The sequence below is a fragment of the Saccostrea echinata genome, unplaced genomic scaffold (genome assembly GCF_033153115.1).
Source record: "Saccostrea echinata isolate AGI-Se365-2 ecotype Australia unplaced genomic scaffold, CSIRO_AGI_Sech_v1 ptg000018l, whole genome shotgun sequence".
Classification (NCBI taxonomy): domain Eukaryota; kingdom Metazoa; phylum Mollusca; class Bivalvia; order Ostreida; family Ostreidae; genus Saccostrea; species Saccostrea echinata.
This window is the reverse complement of record NW_026889767.1, coordinates 2038102-2055822: the sequence shown is the minus strand read 5'-3', so window position 1 is coordinate 2055822 and position 17721 is coordinate 2038102. Positions and strand designations below refer to the sequence as shown.

The window sequence follows — 17721 nt, the reverse complement described above, 5'->3', positions numbered from 1 at the left end:
TTCACATCTTTGGAGCCACTTCCTCTCCTACTTGCTGTACCTATGCACTACAATAGACAACTAAAGAATATGGTTCCGACTTTGATCATACAGTGGTAACCACAGTACTCAAGAATATGTATATAGATGACTGTTTGTCTTCGGTTGACACAAAGAAGAAAGCGGCCTTACTCATTAAAGATTTGTCTACACCTTGTAGCAAAGATGGTTTTCATCTGACAAAATGGATTAGTAACTCAAAACAAGTTTTTGAATCTATTCCAGAAAATGATAGAGCTAAAGTTGTGCAGGAATGGAACCTTGAAGGTGAAAGTGAAACACTCGTAGAACGTGCACTAGGTGTGCACTGGTTTGTTAACAGTGACCATTTAGGATTCCTGATAAACATTAAAAATCAGCCAACAACCAGAAGAGGAATTCTATCAATAGTGAGCTCAATAGTTGATCCTCTTGGTATCGTGTCACCTTTTATGATGACAGCAAAACACTTCTTCAAATAATGTGCAAAAATTCAATTGGATGGGATGAAGAAATTACAGGAAGTCAGCTTAAGGACTGGAAAAATTGGCTGACACAAGCAAAGGAACTTGAAAATGTAACACTTGAAAGATGCTACAAGCCACAAGACTTTGGGAAGACGATATGTCAGGAGTTGCACTGTTTTGCAGATGCAAGTGAAGTTGGAATAGGAGTTGTTATATATCTACGACTCATCAGTGAGACTGGAAAAATCCACTGTTCCTTTGTTCTTTGAAAATCAAGAGTGACACCATTAAAAACAGTGACGATACCGAGGCTCTAGTTGACGGCATCAACTTTAGCAGTGAAATTATGCAAGATAGTTACAAAACAGTTGGAATATTAAGTTGATCAAGTTTACTTCTGGACAGATAGCATGTCAGTTCTTCGTTACATAAATAACACAAAAACTCGTTTTCAAACATTTGTTGCCAATAGGCTTGCCATAATTCATGCAGCAACTACAGTCAACCAGTGGCACAACGTCAACTCTAAAGATAATCCAGCAGACTGTGCGTCAAGGGGAATACCGGTAGTAAGTAGATTTCTTGACTCAGCAGCATGGTTCAGTGGTCCTGAGTGGTTATGGAAACCAGATGTTTCATGGCCGTCTACTGAAATCATTAGTGACTCGTTAGAAATTGACAGTGCTGAAATAAAAGACATCGTCAACACAGCAGTTGAAACAGAAACAGTGGAAGGAATAGAGAGATTGCTCCAGCACTTCTCTTCCTGGAAAAGGCTGACATCAGTGACTGGATGGCTGCTCTTAGCAAGAGAAAACCTCAAAAGAATAATGGAGAGGAAAAGAGAACGAAGATCAAGAATGATATCAGAGGGATTTACAGAAGAGAAAAAACAAGAATTGGAAATGAAGGAGAAGCATAACAGATTGAAAAATGCTACACGAAGACCTTCATTAAATGTAGACATTCTTGACAGAGCAGACACAGACATTTTGAAGTATGTGCAGATGAAGCATTTTGCCCAAGAATTTAAAGACTTGAATTCAAGTGAAAATGGAATTGTGAAAAGGTTATCAAGATAAGCCAAGTTAGACCCAATTGTTCACAGTGGAGGTCTACGTGTAGGTGGTAGACTTAAGTTAATGGATACAACTCTTAACAGTAAACATCAAATTATTATTCCCAAAGAGTCTGTATTAGCCAGGTTGATAGCAGAGGAAGCACATAAATCTGTCGGACACTTAGGAAAAAATTCAACGCTGGCACTTATCCGTGAGAAATATTGGATTCTTCGTGTGTCATCAATTTTGAAGTCCATCATTTCCAGATATGTTATATACAGAAGATATCAGGCACCTACTTTGAAACAGAAAATGGCAGACATTCCCAGCGAGAGACTGAAACCTGATGACCCCCCTTTTACTTGAGTTGGAATGGATTATTTTGGTCCATTTGAGCTTAAAAGAGGAAGAAGCATAGTAAAACGGTACGGTGTCATATTTACTTGTCTATCTTCCCGAGCAGTACATTTAGAGGTTGCCTTTTCCTTGAATACAGACTCCTGTATTGACGCCATTCGAAGGCTTATTGCACGACGAGGAAAACCATCTTATATAGTGTCTGATAATGGAACAAATCTCGTAGGCGCAGAACGTGAGCTAAGAACAGCACTTCATTCCTGGAATACGAACAGCATTTCGAGTCAATTATTACAGTCATGAATTGAATGGAGCTGTAATCAACCGGCTGCGTCTCACTTTGAAGGAGTATGGGAACGCCTCATCAGGATAGTCAGGAAAATCATGTATTCTGTTCTACAAAAACAAACAATTCATTTGGATAATGAGGGACTATTAATCTTGTTTTGTGAAATTGAAGCTATTATGAATGGACGACCCCTTACAGAAGCTTCAGATGATCCGAATTACCTTTGTGCACTTACACCAAATCATATACTACTCATGAGGTCAGAAGAGAGCTTCCCCCCTGGAATTTTCCATACACCTGACAACTACTCAAAACGCCGATGGAAGCAGATTCAGTATTTGGCTGATGTTTTCTGGACATGTTGGGTTAGAGAATACGTACCCCTGTTCCAACAGAGACAGAAGTGGCTGAAACAGGTAAGAAACTTACAAGAGGGTGATTTAGTTCTCATCGTGGAAAACACTCCAAGAAACGCATGGAATCTCGATAGAGTGCTCGAAGTGATAAAGGACAACTATGGTGTTGTGCGTGTTGCAAGGATAAAGACAGAGTCTTCCATTATTACGCGGCCAGTGACAAAACTTTGTCTTCTTTTGGAAACAGATTGTGAAAAAGAGAAAACAAATCAGTGAACCTTTGTGTAATAAAACGTTTAGTGAATGAACTCATTTTGGATACATCGTTTTGTCCATTTTTGATATATTGAGAAATATGTTTTTGTAAAAACACATTAAGGGGCCGGTGTAATGGACAATCTGTATATTCTATTCTGAATTCCAATTTTGTCCGTAAGTTTCGATTTCTGTCCATTCCAATTTTTATCAGAATTATACGTTTATCAAATGTTGAGAAATGCACGAGCGCCATATTCAGATCAGTGAGTGCAGTAGTTTGTTGTCTTCTAGCTGAAAGTACCAGACATACATCACGGTAATTATATATTAATTATTTATTATATACTGTCTGCTATGTGCATTTACTTGTTACATTGAATTTGAATAGGAATTCGTTATATTACCGCTGTTTACAAAGTTTTATATAAGGAGCACTTTTTGTGTCATGATTTATATTGATAAAAAGTTGCATTATATGTACATTCTGTATTGCGTACAAGTATTTATTATATTTACATTTCATTTGTAGTCAATCTATGTCATACTATGTCAGAGAGAGGGACTTTGTTATACAATGCCAGAATGTGTCCATGTTAATAAAGACATTGAATTGAACCTGTGTCGTTGGAACAAGAGAACACTACATAGCCCCACCCTAATATCAGAGCCCCTGACCCGGGGGCCAAGAATTTCACAATTTTGGAAGAAGCCCTCTTGCTCATCATAACAATTCACTTAGTATGTTTCCTTAATAATAATGGACAGAGAAGTAAATTTTCAAAGAAATAATGCATTTCTTCTATATATCCAAAAGAGCCTCACCCTAACACCAAAACCCCTGAACCCAGGGTTATGAATTTCAAACTTTTTGAAAATACATCCTTGCTTATCATAACTATGCAATTAGTTTTTCTGTTAAATACCCAGGAGCATAGAAGATTTTCAAAAAAACTGCATTTCCACAATGTATTCAATACCCCCCCCCACCCCCCATCCACATGAACCCCTGGATCTGGGGCCACAAGTTTCAAAATTTTGGAAGAAGCATCTTTGGTCATCATAACCATCCACCTAGTTTATTTGCTAAATACATAGGAGCAGAGAAGAGGATTTTCAAAGAATTAATGCAGTTTCACTATGTAATCAATAGAGTCCAACCCTAACACCAGAACCCCTGATCCAGGGGCCAAGATATTCACAATTTCGGAAGAGGCGCCCTTGCTCATCATAACTATATACTTGGTTTATCTACTAAATACCCAGGGGCAGAGAAGATTTTCAAAGAAATAAAGCACTTTCACTTTTTAATCAATAGTGCCCCAACCCCCTCCCACAGAACCCATCACCCTGGGGCTACAAATTTCACAATTTTGGAAGAGGCACCCTTGATCATCATAACCATGCACCTAGTTTATCTGCTTAATATACAGGGGGAAAGAAGAAAATTTTTTAAAGAATATAAGCATTTTCACTCTATGATCAATAGAGCCCAACCTTAACTCCAGAACCCCTGACTCTGGGGCCATGAATTTCACAATTTTAGTAGAGGGTTCAGTGCTTATTACAATCATGCCCCATCCTTAAGACCCTAGGGGTGCAGGGACCACAAAATTCATACAGTAATTTTTTTCCCCTTCACTCATAGATGTTCTATGCCAAAATGGATTGAAATTGGTTCAGCGGTTGCAGAGAAGAAGCTGAAAATATTCAAATGTTAACGCACAATGCACGACGACGGACGGAAACGGATATCAATAGGTCACCTGAGTGACTCAGGTGACCTAAAAGTGAGTAAGAATGGTATACCTTTGTCAAATAGTTATGATTACATGTACTTGTCTTAACGAATATTAATGTTGTTTTATTTTAGTTTGATTAATTGCAAGAAAAAAAATTCTGTAATCTTATCAGAAATGTCAAGCCTAAATATCCTATGATCTTCATATATGGTCTTTATCCTTATGAATCTTGTTTAATTACATTGATGAAGTGACACATGTACCTCGGCTAAGAAATCACGTGTTGATCCCTTAATAAACAATACATGTCTTTTTGTGATTACCTGCAGTGAACAATTATTGGATGTTGTGTTGATCTGATCTTGTGTCGAAAGTGCCGGTGGAAGACAACCAGGTTCAGTGGATTTGGAGTCCCGTGATCTGGCCATCGGGTGTAATGATACTGTACGACCGTTCTTGACCCAGAAACCTAATTATATAGATAAATCGTAATCAAATTACTGTTTTATGCTACAATTTACACCTTGTTGTCTCTTTTATTTCGCTTTGTTTAGTTTATTTTTATTTTTCTCTAGTCTTAAATTAATACGAAATAATTTACCTTTTGAAAATTACAACATTATATATTTCTTTATACTGTTGAATACATATTTTCACGGGGTCAAATTTTCGTGGTTTGAGAAAAAAAAAAATATTGGTTCATGGGGATTTGATTTCGTGGTTTAAGAAGTGTTTCGAGTTGTTATATAATGGAATTTTATATTTCGTGACGTCCATGAATTCACGGCCCTCCTTATTCCACGGAATCAACGAAAATTACCCCCCCCCCAAAAAAAAAGAAATTTAGTGATCTCACAGACCTTCTTGTTGCGCAGTGTCAATCTTCTTTCGACGAAGTAAGCATACTGTTTCTCTTCAATCAATGTTACGAAAAATGGATTGATATCCAGCTCTTTTTCTTTCTCTGGCCAGTATTGATGACACTTCACCTAATTTATGCAATTATAATTGAATATCCTTATTAAGTAATCATTATTTTATACAGAGGGAAATATATTTTCTCTTATAAGTTCATCAAAATATTCAAAGATTGATATTGACGGTTTATAGATTCATTAATTTGAGAATGGTTAATGATGTAACTAAAATTAATTTCAAATAGGATTCAAATAAATTAAAAATCCTTAGAGACTTAAGGACTAAGGACCAAGACGCTCTCTTCATAACGTTGACAAAGCCATTCTTTGAAATAGGAGTTATACAGATTCCCCGATATATTTCTTTGTAAAATTTTAATTCCCCATTGTCACTGACTGATTCCATGCGGTTTTCAGAGAAAAAAATATTTAACAGATTTTTTTTTTCATCAATCATAAGCCCAACAGGCAAGATTTCAAAACAAGAGGCCCAAGGGCCTTAACGGTCACCTGAGTACAATACAACAATTTAGAGGATCCATAGAGTATTAAAATGAAAGGTGAAGCTTTGTTGCCCAAAAGCAAGAAAAATAGGGTGATCAGGATCAACAAAATAATTAGTCTAGTATTCATTAATAGTTTATAGATTAGGTTCTAATCTGTTCCTCATTTATCACTATTACCATAAGTATATTAACAAACTATCAGTGCTTCTATACTCTTTTAATTCCTTGTTGTAATCTCTTACATTGGCCTCTCTTGGTCTTTGATGAACATTTAATAAGACAAGTTATTTTTGTCTCATTTTTATTTATCTATTACTTACAAGTTCACCTGATCATTAAAACTATGAAAATACTTTTTGAATTATACAATAAAAATTCTTGCATAATTCTCTTATTCTATTAACCTTTCAAGTACATTATTTACAGTGATTAATTATCAAAAGTAAACGGCAAAGGGGAATAACTCCTCTCAGTAGAATGCAAATTGAGCCCTGGCTAGGACCAGAACACTTGACCAAATGGTCCAGATGTTTAAAAATGTGGTAAAAATACCCTTCCTTATTACAACTTTTACTCTTTTTGCCTCTGATATGCCCAAGTGCAGAGAAGATTTTTAAGGAAATAATGCATTTTTCCTACAGATTCACTATATTATCAATAGAGCCCCCCCCCCCCCCTTCACCACCAAGAAACACCAGAGCCTCTCACCCTGGGACCAGAAGTTTGCTCTTCATAAGTAATCATTTTCTTTACATGTATCTGCTTAACATTAAGGAGCTGACAGGATTATTTAATAGAATTAATGCATTTTCACTATATTATCAACAGCCCCACCCTTACACCAGCAAATCTGACCCAGGGGTCATGCAATTCACTACTCTGGAAGAAGCACTCTTGTTCATCATAACTATATACTTAGCTTCTCTGCTTTTTAACCAGAAGCAGAAAAGAATATTTTCAAAGACATTTTGCTTTTTAACTATATAATCAATAGAGCCCCCCCCCCCCCCTTTTCACCAGAACCCTTGACCCTGGGGCCATGAAATTCATAATTTTAGAAGAGGCATCCTTGCGTATCATAACAATGTACTTAGTTTGTTTAAATAGTACCCAGGGGCAGAGAAGAAGATTTTCAAAGAAATAATTCACCTTCACTATAGGAGCTATATAGCCCCAACCTAGCACCAGAACCCCTGTCCCTGGGGCCATGAAATTCACAATTTTGGAAGAGGCGTCCTTGCTTATCATAACAATGTACTTTGTTTGTTTAAATAATACCCAGAAGCAGAGAAAAAGATTTTTAAAGCATTAATGCATTTTCACTATATTATAAATAGAGCCCAGTCCTAACATCAGAACCCCTGACCCAGGGGCCATGAAATTCACAATTTTGGTAGAGTCACTCTTGCTTATCATAACTATGTATTTCATTTGTTTAAATAATACCCAGGAGTAGAGAAGAAGATTTTGAAAGAAATAATGCACTTTCACTATATGATCTATATACCCCCCCCCCCCCAGCACCAGAACCCCTGACCCTGGGGCTATGAATTTCACAATTTTGGTAGAGTCACTCTTGCTTATCATAACTATGTATTTAAAATGTTTAAATAATACCCAGGAGTAGAAAAGGAGATTTTCAAAAAAAATGCACTTTCACTATATGATCTATATAGCCCCGTCCTAGCACCTGAACCCCTAATCCTGGAGCTATGAATTTCACAATTTTGGTAGAGTCACTCTTGCTTATCATAACTATGTATTTAATTTGTTTGAATAATACCCAGGAGTAGAGAAGAAGATTTTCAAAGAAATAATGCACTTTCACTATATGATCTATATAGCCCCGTCCTAGCACCTGAACCCCTAATCCTGGAGCTATGAATTTCACAATTTTGGTAGAGTCACTCTTGCTTATCATAACTATGTATTTAATTTGTTTGAATAATACCCAGGAGTAGAGAAGAAGATTTTCAAAGAAATAATGCACTTTCACTATATGATCTATATAGCCCCCCCCCCCCCCCCAGCAGCAGAACCCCTGACCCTGGGGCTATGAATTTCACAATTTTGGTAGAGCCACTCTTGCTTATCATAACTATGTATCTAATTTGTTTAAATAATACCCGGGAGTAAAGAAGAAGATTTTGAAAGAAATAATGCACTTTCACTTTATGATCTATATATCCCCACCCTAGCACCAGAACCCCTGACCCAGGGGCCATGAATTTCACAATTTTGGTAGACTCATCCTTGCTTATCATAACTATGTATTCAATTTGTTTCAATAATACCCAGGAGTAGAGAAGAAGATTTTCAAAGAAATAATGCACTTTCACTATATGATCTATATAGCCCCCCCCCCCCCCCCCCAGCAGCAGAACCCCTGACCCTGGGGCTATGAATTTCACAATTTTGGTAGAGCCACTCTTGCTTATCATAACTATGTATCTAATTTGTTTAAATAATACCCAGGAGGAGAGAAGAAGATTTTGAAAGAAATAATGCACTTTCACTATATGATCTATATAGCCCCACCCTAGCACCTGAACCCCTGACCCTGGGGCCATGAATTTCACAATTTTGGTAGACTCATCCTTGCTTATCATAACTATGTATTCAATTTGTTTCAATAATACCCAGGAGTAGAGAAGAAGATTTTCAAAGAAATAATGCACTTTCACTATATGATCTATATAGTCCCCCCCCCCCCAGCACCAGAATCCCTGACCCTGGGGCTATGAATTTCACAATTTTAGTAGAGTCACTCTTGCTTATCATAACTATGTATTCAATTTGTTTCAGTAATACCCAGGAGGAGAGAAGAAGATTTTGAAAGAAATAATGCACTTTCACTATATGATCTATATAGCCCCGCCCTAGCACCAGAACCCCTGACCCTGGGGCCATGAATTTCACAATTTTGGTAGAGGGCTCAATGCTTATTACAATCATGTCAACAGTTTGACTGCTTGATGTCCAGGAGTAAAGAAGAAGATTTTTAAAGATTGCATTAATTTTGGTGGTTTTAGCCCCACCCCTCAAGCCCCAGGGGGGCAGGGACAATGAAATTCACAAATTTTGTTCCCCTTTACACATAGATGCTATATGCAAAAATTGGCTGAAATTGGTTCAGCGGTTTCAGAGAAGAAGCTGAAAATGTTCAAATGTTAACACACGACGCACGACGCACGACGGACGACGGACGACGCACGACGACGGACGAAAACAGATAGCAATAGGTCACCTGAGTGACTCAGGTGACCTAAAAAGAAAGCTTATTAATTGGGACGGTTACATATGATACATGACTTTTTTTAGTCATTTTCTTCTTAAAAACACAGTTGATTTTTTTCCATGCATAATTCTTTCAAACCCTCTTTTGTTATCCTCAGTCAAGTTTGAGCAAACTTGAATTTGCATTAGACGAGGATTATGTTTTATTAAAATGTTAATTATAGTCCTTTTGTTCTTGAGTGCAATATTTCAACTTTTCCTTTATCTATTTTATCTATTTATGGTCCACAAGTGTCTCAACCCAAGACCCGGGTCATAATTAGAAAACCTCGAATCTGCACTAAATTAGAAAACTTTCACGTAAATATTGCTTGTATCGTTTCGCAGGTAGGTTAAGGCTTCCCGTAGAATATGACAGTGCACTCTGTGCCTTCACATCTCTTAACTACCAAAATATGACGTCATAATGGAAAATGACGTCAGGTCTCTACAAAGTTGAGGTGTTATGACGGGGAGAGTGTCATGAACTTTACACTTTATTTCAAACTGCATGTAAAATGCTAGATAACTATTGCAAAATTCACGGGTCGTGAAAGGTTTTTTAAGTCTTATATGTCCGAATATTTTAAAAATACACCGCTTACCTACCCTTGATTGAAATTCATCATGTTCAAAATGCTTATGAAAAATATACTTTTGAAATGTACTCTGTTTTATACCCGTGGTTGGAGGTAGAATTTATTTTGTGTGTATAAAAGAGTCTGGCACAGGTGATTAATGAGGATTAATCTGAGAATTTTTGTGGAAATCTGTAAGAAGAGGTTCTTCTCTAACTGAATCTTGCTTGGGAAAAATGTGTGTTGGCTTTGTTTTAATACAGATTACGATATTGTGTGGAAAATACCCTCAAATTTGTAGGTTAGTTGAATTTCTCAGGAAATATTTTGTACCCAAGTAATACTACGACTTTTCCCAAACACATTTCGGATACACAAGGATACGATGAGTTTTTTTATATAACAAAATGTTAATAATTATTGTGTTAATCAGCTGCGACGAAGCGATTTATATGAAACACTTCAAAAATTATAAATGACCGTCACGTGATCAACAAAGTCATGTGATATCATAACAAATATGCTAATATATAGCCGAGGAAACCCTTCATATAAATTGGAAGTACTAAAGTTCAATACTTATAAATTAAAACCAAAACCGACCTGGCAATGACATATTATGTTTTGAGCGCATTTTAAAGCTTCGGGAAGCCTTAACATAGCTGCGTTTACTGTTCTTTAATAAAGAGACTAAAAGAGCCGAACCACACTTTTGGATGTTTAACAGATATTTCTTTGAAAAAAATATAGTGCTATTATTTTTTTTTACAAGTCTTAATTTGCACTATTCGAGGGTGATTTTTTTTTTTGATAGAATTGGCTTAGTCGTTTTATCAGTTGGAAAGTTGAAACCGTGAATAGTAAAAAGACAGACAGACAGACGAACTGACAACATACAAATTTCATTCTAGAAAAATAACTTTGAGCATTTGGCACAAGCGAGCTAAAGTTAACTGACTATTTAAACAATTTTGTCAGTAAAATGCTTCCTTTTCATTCCTATACAGTGTTTTAATTCCCATTAATACCGTTCACGGTAGCTCAGTCGGTAGAGCGCTCGCTCCGTGATCGGGAGGTCGTGAGTTCGAATCTCGGCTGCGACTGACCTAAGTCGATAAAAAATGGGTAGCAACTGTTCCTTCGCCATGCGCTCGGCACTTTGAAGTGAAAGTTGCAGGTCCTTCGGATGAGACCTTAAAAACCGAGGCCCCGTGTCACGGCAGGCGTTGGCACGATAAAATCCCTCACTGCTCAATGGCCCTGAGTGCCGAGTAAAGGTCAAAATTTGAAGCCCTTCACCGGTATTTGGTGACGTCTCTATATGAGTGAAAAATTCTCGAATGGGACGTAAAACAATATATAATCAATCAATCAATTCCCATTAAGAATATATAAGGCGAACTACGTAATTTATCTTTTATGAAACCTTTGGTCCCTCAATAAGGTTGGTCAGCATTACAATGTATTCTACTTGTTCCTGCCATATCATTCTCCAGTGGTCAACAATAGTGTTTTTAAGTGGGCCTACAGGAAAGAAAAAAATGTTTAGTTTTATAACTTTAATATATTAGATTCTCTTAAACTATTTACTATCAGGTAATTTAATTAAAATCAACATACCTTGAGATGCAATGAATTCCCGTTTCCCTTCCATATTCTAAACATGAAAAGTGACTGTAGAGTTTACCATTACTATATTAGATTACATCAAGTATATATGTATTATCTCAACGAAAATGTTAACTTAGTTCTGTTAATTACCTCAATGTAGTTTGCATTAATGTAATCGGAAGCAAAGCCCTGACTAGCTTCTAAAATAACGCGGGAATGATCATCTACAAGGAAAAAAAAACATATGTAGTGCTTTATAGATGAAATATATTGATATAAAAACGTTCAAAAGTCCATTCAAACAATAAAATCAGGAGCAGAGCAAACATGGATCTCTCAAACATCAGAGGTGGGATCAGGTGCCAGGGAGGAGATAAAATAAGAAACAAAATGATAATGAGGGATAGATTAAATACACTATAAAAGGACTCTCAAAGATTTTAAATTCTAAGAACTTGAATTTCTAAATAAGTTTCGCCTATCATACGAACTTTACACCGAGGAATAAATACTGGAAGGTTATTTAAAGTATAATATTTTCAAAGTTTTCAATTAATTCTAATTGCAATAAAGTTCTTTGATAAATTAATTTATAAAATTTTCTCTAAAACAAAGAGAAGTTAAAATCTTACATGGAAAGGTGGTTTTGAATCTGTTTTTGGACATGTTTTCCTCTGTTTTTGCGCTTTCACAATCAAATCTTTCTCCATATGGAAGCATCTAAAAGTAGATATTTTTTGGCATTCAGACAAGTAGGATATGAAGACAATTTTATATGGAAAATTGACAGTATGGATATACCTTAATAAGGTCAAAGTTTCAGCTTTACATTGAGTAAGGAATGTATAACAATTTCTTAATGGAAAGTGAAGTGTTCATTACTTAAGTCGTAAATGTTTCGAAAAAAAATAACCAAAGCAACGTTACATAGATGCTTTTCGTTGATAAAACGATAAAACACAAAATATATGTAAACATATTTTATGACAACATGGTCAATTCAATAGTTTTATTATACTTAACATTTCAACTTATTACTACTAAAGATACATTCTTGTTTGGTATTTTCTAAGGAAAAAATCTAATAATAGTCATTAAGATTGAAAAATATAAACAAGAGGGCCATGGGCCACATCGCTCACCTGAGTTCATTGGCTAGAAAGAAGCAGAAATCAGTTCAGCATTGAACGGGGGATGGGGGGGGGGGGCTTTAATTTATACTACCTCAGGTGCTTCCATATCAATGTTACTAATCATGGCTTTGCTGTTCTTAAACTGAGAATTTTAACGATTTTTTCCCTATGTTTTCAAATAGGTAGCGACTGTTTCTTCGCTAAGCACTCGACACTTTGAAGTGAAAGTTGCGGGTCCTTCGGATGAGACCTTGATAACCGAGGCCCCATGTTACGGCAGGCGTAGGCACGCTAAAGATCCATCACTGCTCAATGACCCTCAGTGCCGAGTAAAGGTCTAAATTTGAGGCCCTTCACCGTGTATGGTGACGTCTCTATATCAGTTAGAATTATTGAACGGGACGTAAAACAAGATACAATCAATCAATCCTATAGTTTCCTATGTAAAACTATGATCTCTCATTGTGGCCCCACCCTACACACCCTAGATTTCGATAAATTTGATTCTACACTACCTAAGGATGCTTCTATAACAATATGACTAATCATGGCTTTGCTGTTCTTGAGCAGAAACTATTTTCAAGATGATTCCTATATTTTCTTTCTTATGCAAAACTGAATTGACCCTCTGTTTTGCCCCAATGATTTGAACAAACTTGATTCTACATTACCTAAGGTTGCTTCTGTATAAATATGACTAATAATGGCTTAGTTGTTCTTGAGAAGAAGATTTTAAATATATTTCTTATATAAAATCATTTCACAGTAAAAAAGGATTTACCACGAGTAAGTTTCAACAATGTAATTAACTATGAGTAAGCAGTAATTAACTAACAAAGATTGCATAGAAGTCGATGGAGACAAGCGATTTTTTTTTTAAATTAAAATTTAAAAAAATAAGAATATCAATAAATACTGTGGTGATAAGATGCATCAAAACATTAGAAATAGAATGACAATTTAAAACGATTTTTTACCAGATAATTTTTTTTTTTAAATTGATTTTTTTTATTAATTAAAAACAGAGGAAGATAACAATTACGAAAATTTAAGGTCATAAATTAGGACACATCCCACCCTTACATGCTAATAGTAGGCCTTTCAACTGCCGCTAATGTTCGATATAAAGAACGATAACTCATTACCGGAACTTGTTTAAAGCAGGTGCGAGATATCTAATTGTTTTTTAACAGGTCAATTTTCAGCATTTCCCAATTTTTCCTTTGCTGTCAGCGGAATCCAGTGGTTTTAAAATTTAGCACAAATGTTAGAATTATTTATAATGTAGTTACCGACATTGTTAAATTACATATAAGTGAATTTTTTAATAAAAATATAAAGTGAAATCTATCCCCCTTCTTAATTTTAACCTGATTGAATTTTTATACTTGGTCGTTCTTCTTCGTGCTTACTAAAACGAATAAGATAATTAATTGTTGCATTTATTTGTAGAAATGTATATCTTTGAATAAGAAGCACAACAATGTACACACAAATAACGACATTATATTTTCTTCCTCGTAACAACTGTCGGAGAGAGTTAAAAATCTTGAATATAGTCCGTTCCCCATTCATTTGATTCCGTTATTTCAGGTAGAGTACGGACATTCTCCTTGTTTTGGTCAACCCTTTTGTGTGCAAAACAATGTAAGGAACCCTTTTGTGTACATAACAATACCAACTGAAGCAGCCTATATGTCATTCCTATAAACGATAACTCATAAATCGGCACTTTGTTGGTCGTTTTTTGCACTTGAGTTACCTGTCCTTAAAACACAACATCGTACAAATCAATTATTAATAACTGAATTTTTATAAGATTTAATTAAAGGTATGCATATATTATAATCTTTTTTGAGAATTCCACATAGCTGTAAATCTATATATCAAATGTTTTTGTCATACGCGCAACTTGAAAAATTAGTTGAAAGGCCTACTAATAGTAATAAATGGGAATTATGTCTAAATATACTGAACATTAAACATCTACACATCTCTTATGTATTCAATTTCACTGAGTCTGTTGCTATAAGGTATGGAATTCCTTAACTTCTTTATTGCTGATTCAGCATCCAGCTTCTTCATTTAGTTCCTGAATGCCTGACTTTCCCAAAGCTTTGCCTTATATACCATTTAGTTTAGCTAGTCCATTTTAAGGGTTTTCAGGTCATTTCATTACTTGAGGTCTTCAATGCGTTTTACTCAAATGCCCTTTAACCATTACACCTATATATTCATATGTAAAACTCCGACCTCCTCTTGCAGCCCTGCCCTACCCCCGGGAGTCATGAACAAACTTGAATCTACAGTACAGTTTAATACAGCTTTCACGTTTCATTTTTTCTTGCCCAATTGTTCTTGGGAAGAAGACGTTTAAAAATTGCCACTAAATTCTCATGAATTTTTAATTATCTCCCCCTGAGAGAGGGCGCGGCATTTCTTGTGAATAAACTTAAATTCCCTTCAACCAAGGATGCTTTGTGGTAAGTTTGGTTGAAATCGGCGCAGAGGTTCTTGAGAAGAAGTCAAAAATGTGAAAAGTTTACTGACTACAGACGACAGAAGGACGCCGGACACTCTTTGATCAGAAAAGCTCACTTCAGCCGTCGGCTCAGGTGAGCTAATAAGTAAACAAAAAAGTAAATTTTCAATTTTTTTTTTTCATTTAGAGGTACACTACTTAAAAACAGCACACCATATAAAATATTCAAAACAAGCTGGTATAATTACTCTGAAATCTAAAGGGTAAAAGTTAAAAAAAAATAACAGTATTCCATTGTTGAAAACTTGGATAAATCAATATTTCTTTCCTATGATTTTAAGTTCTTAATTTTTTTTTCCTTTCTATTAGTTCGATTATCTTTACTTATAACAAATGTTTGCCGTTTCACTAAGTTGAACTTGAGGTAGTTGTGATACATTATTGGTAACCTTGAACTCCTTAAGAAATCCTTCGTTTTTCTTGGCTTCTCTCTGTGTGATTATATTCAGTAGGTCCGAAACAGCGATATCCTTTGCAACAGACAGGTCATTATAATACACCGCCTCCTCTGGATTTTCTATTTGTGGTTCTTCTTCCGGGTCCTCGATCGGAACAGAGGTATTTCCTATGTAAGTGTACAACATGTTTACTGCTACCATAAAAATTAGAAATAATGTAGAATAGAAGAGGCTGATAGTTTGAAACAGACTGGAATCTAAGTAAACGTTTGAATAATAAGAACAGTTGTGCTTAGGGTTGAAGATATAATATTTACTGGAAGATGGAGCTTCATTCTTTCGAAAAATGACTGCTGTTTGTTTTGAATTTGTATTCTCTCCTCGTCTGTATCTGGAATGACATTAGAATTTTTTTTTTACTTTTTTATCCTATGGAAAATCTTAAACAAAATATCTGAAGATTGAAAACAAGACATATATGAATTAAAACTCATAAGAAAGGCTTTTTTTGTTCTCTCAAGAAATGTTAAAGATTCAAAGATATTGTAAGACTCACCTTGTAATAAAAATGACAATAATTATAATTAATATAAATAATCCAGCTCCAAATCCAGCACCAATGGCTGTAGTCGGTAAAAAAGTCGATTCATTAGCAGTGAGCACTGAGAAAGAAAAAGGCAGTTACAAATTTATATATTATATGGCAAAGTCATATTGTATTTTCAAAAAGGTAAGAATAAAAATTAAGTGTACATTATCTTTTTCATTGTACATAAAAGATCAATAGGTCTCCATAATGAGTTATGTATTTTCCTATGCTAGGTCACTACTTCTTATTATTTAGATTTTTTTTCAGATCGATCAACACCTTTTAATTTATTTTTTTTAATATATTTTGAAAACACAAAGTGTAATCTACACATTAAGATTATTTTCCATTCAACATCTGTTACAAAAAAGGGAAAGCATTCGACTTAAAAGTTGATGGTTGTTAAGACTATCGGTCATTTTTTAAATTGATGCAATGTATCAGTATTGCTTTTTTCCAAGGAAGATACATAAAGTTTTGAGGTATTTAGTGCCAGCTGACTAAAGCACAGAAATATGACCCCGTGAAATAAAAACTCAATACTGTGGAATTATTAAAATTCTTTGGGGTCACAAATCCCTAATTGAAGATTTATTTAGTTGCCATGGCGCCTAAAATTTCTCTATAAGTCGCCAAATTGGCGACCATTTTATATAGACTCTGCGATCGTTAAATTCCGGATCTATTAGCATTATCACCGATAACGATTTTTTTCTTGAAGTGACGAGTAGAACAAATAATTTTTTAGCAATGGACATGCATTGTTTTTTAGCCACCTTGTTTTGCACTTTCAATCAGCGCACTTGAAAAAGAAATTTTGTGTCGCTTCCGTGTACACAGATCTCAGGTAAACCAGATAAGACAAAAGCTGGCAAGGTAATTTTTGACTCCAAAAAATCGATAATTGTGAAATGCTGGAAACTGAGCAAGTGTCGTGGTCAATTGCATGCAATTTAAATTCTCACTCATTAGAGTTATCGTCCTCATATAAGTGTAAGGTCTTATAATTGTATGAGGAAAAAATGTTTTTCATGTAAAGAATCCTAGATAAAAAAGATTATTGAATACGAATATAGATATTCCTGTTTATTTTAATTTAAACGGTTTTTTTCAGATCCAAGTTTCTTAAAAAGAAATGATTAATCTAAACTTTATAAATATTCAGTTTTACATGCATGCATAAATTGAAATCCTTGGCAACTAATCAATAACCGATTTTTTTTTTCATTTTTTGTTGAATTATTATTATATTTTGTCAATCCATGCGAAAAGTTGAAAAATGGATTTTGGAGACTCAGCCAATTAAATATATATTTGATAAGAAAGAAAAAAAGAAAACAATTCTACTGTAAGCATTTCCTAGCTGCCTTACCTCCTGCATTTGCTATTCCAACCCAAAAAAGGAGAACCGACACCTTTTTCCGATTCCCCTTTCAAAAGTGGGACAATGGGAAACTAAATTGCCCCCAACCCCTTGACTACCTCTTTAGGTCCCTATATTGAGTAATATCAGCTTAATAAGTTGGAGCCTGAAAAGATGGCACAGCTCCTAAAAACTTTCTGGGAAATTTATTAGGAGCAAACTTGCGCCTACATTTCAGAGGTCTTTTTGAGGCCTTGGTCAAT

General features: G+C 35.2%; 1 protein-coding gene across 1 annotated transcript in view; it reads right to left on the bottom strand.

The window, feature by feature from the left end:
• Positions 1 to 15692, bottom strand: part of LOC133189433 (receptor-type tyrosine-protein phosphatase mu-like) — a 35340-nt gene extending 19648 nt beyond the window's left edge. The window contains exons 1-7 of the mRNA XM_061324804.1: positions 15498 to 15692; positions 12066 to 12153; positions 11584 to 11657; positions 11443 to 11479; positions 11249 to 11346; positions 5406 to 5534; positions 4869 to 5014 (exon numbers count right to left, since the gene is read on the bottom strand). Coding sequence (XP_061180788.1) covers positions 4869 to 5014; positions 5406 to 5534; positions 11249 to 11346; positions 11443 to 11479; positions 11584 to 11657; positions 12066 to 12153; positions 15498 to 15692 — 767 coding nt within the window. The remainder of the gene's footprint in view (positions 1 to 4868; positions 5015 to 5405; positions 5535 to 11248; positions 11347 to 11442; positions 11480 to 11583; positions 11658 to 12065; positions 12154 to 15497) is intronic.
• Positions 15693 to 17721: the final 2029 nt, after the last annotated feature.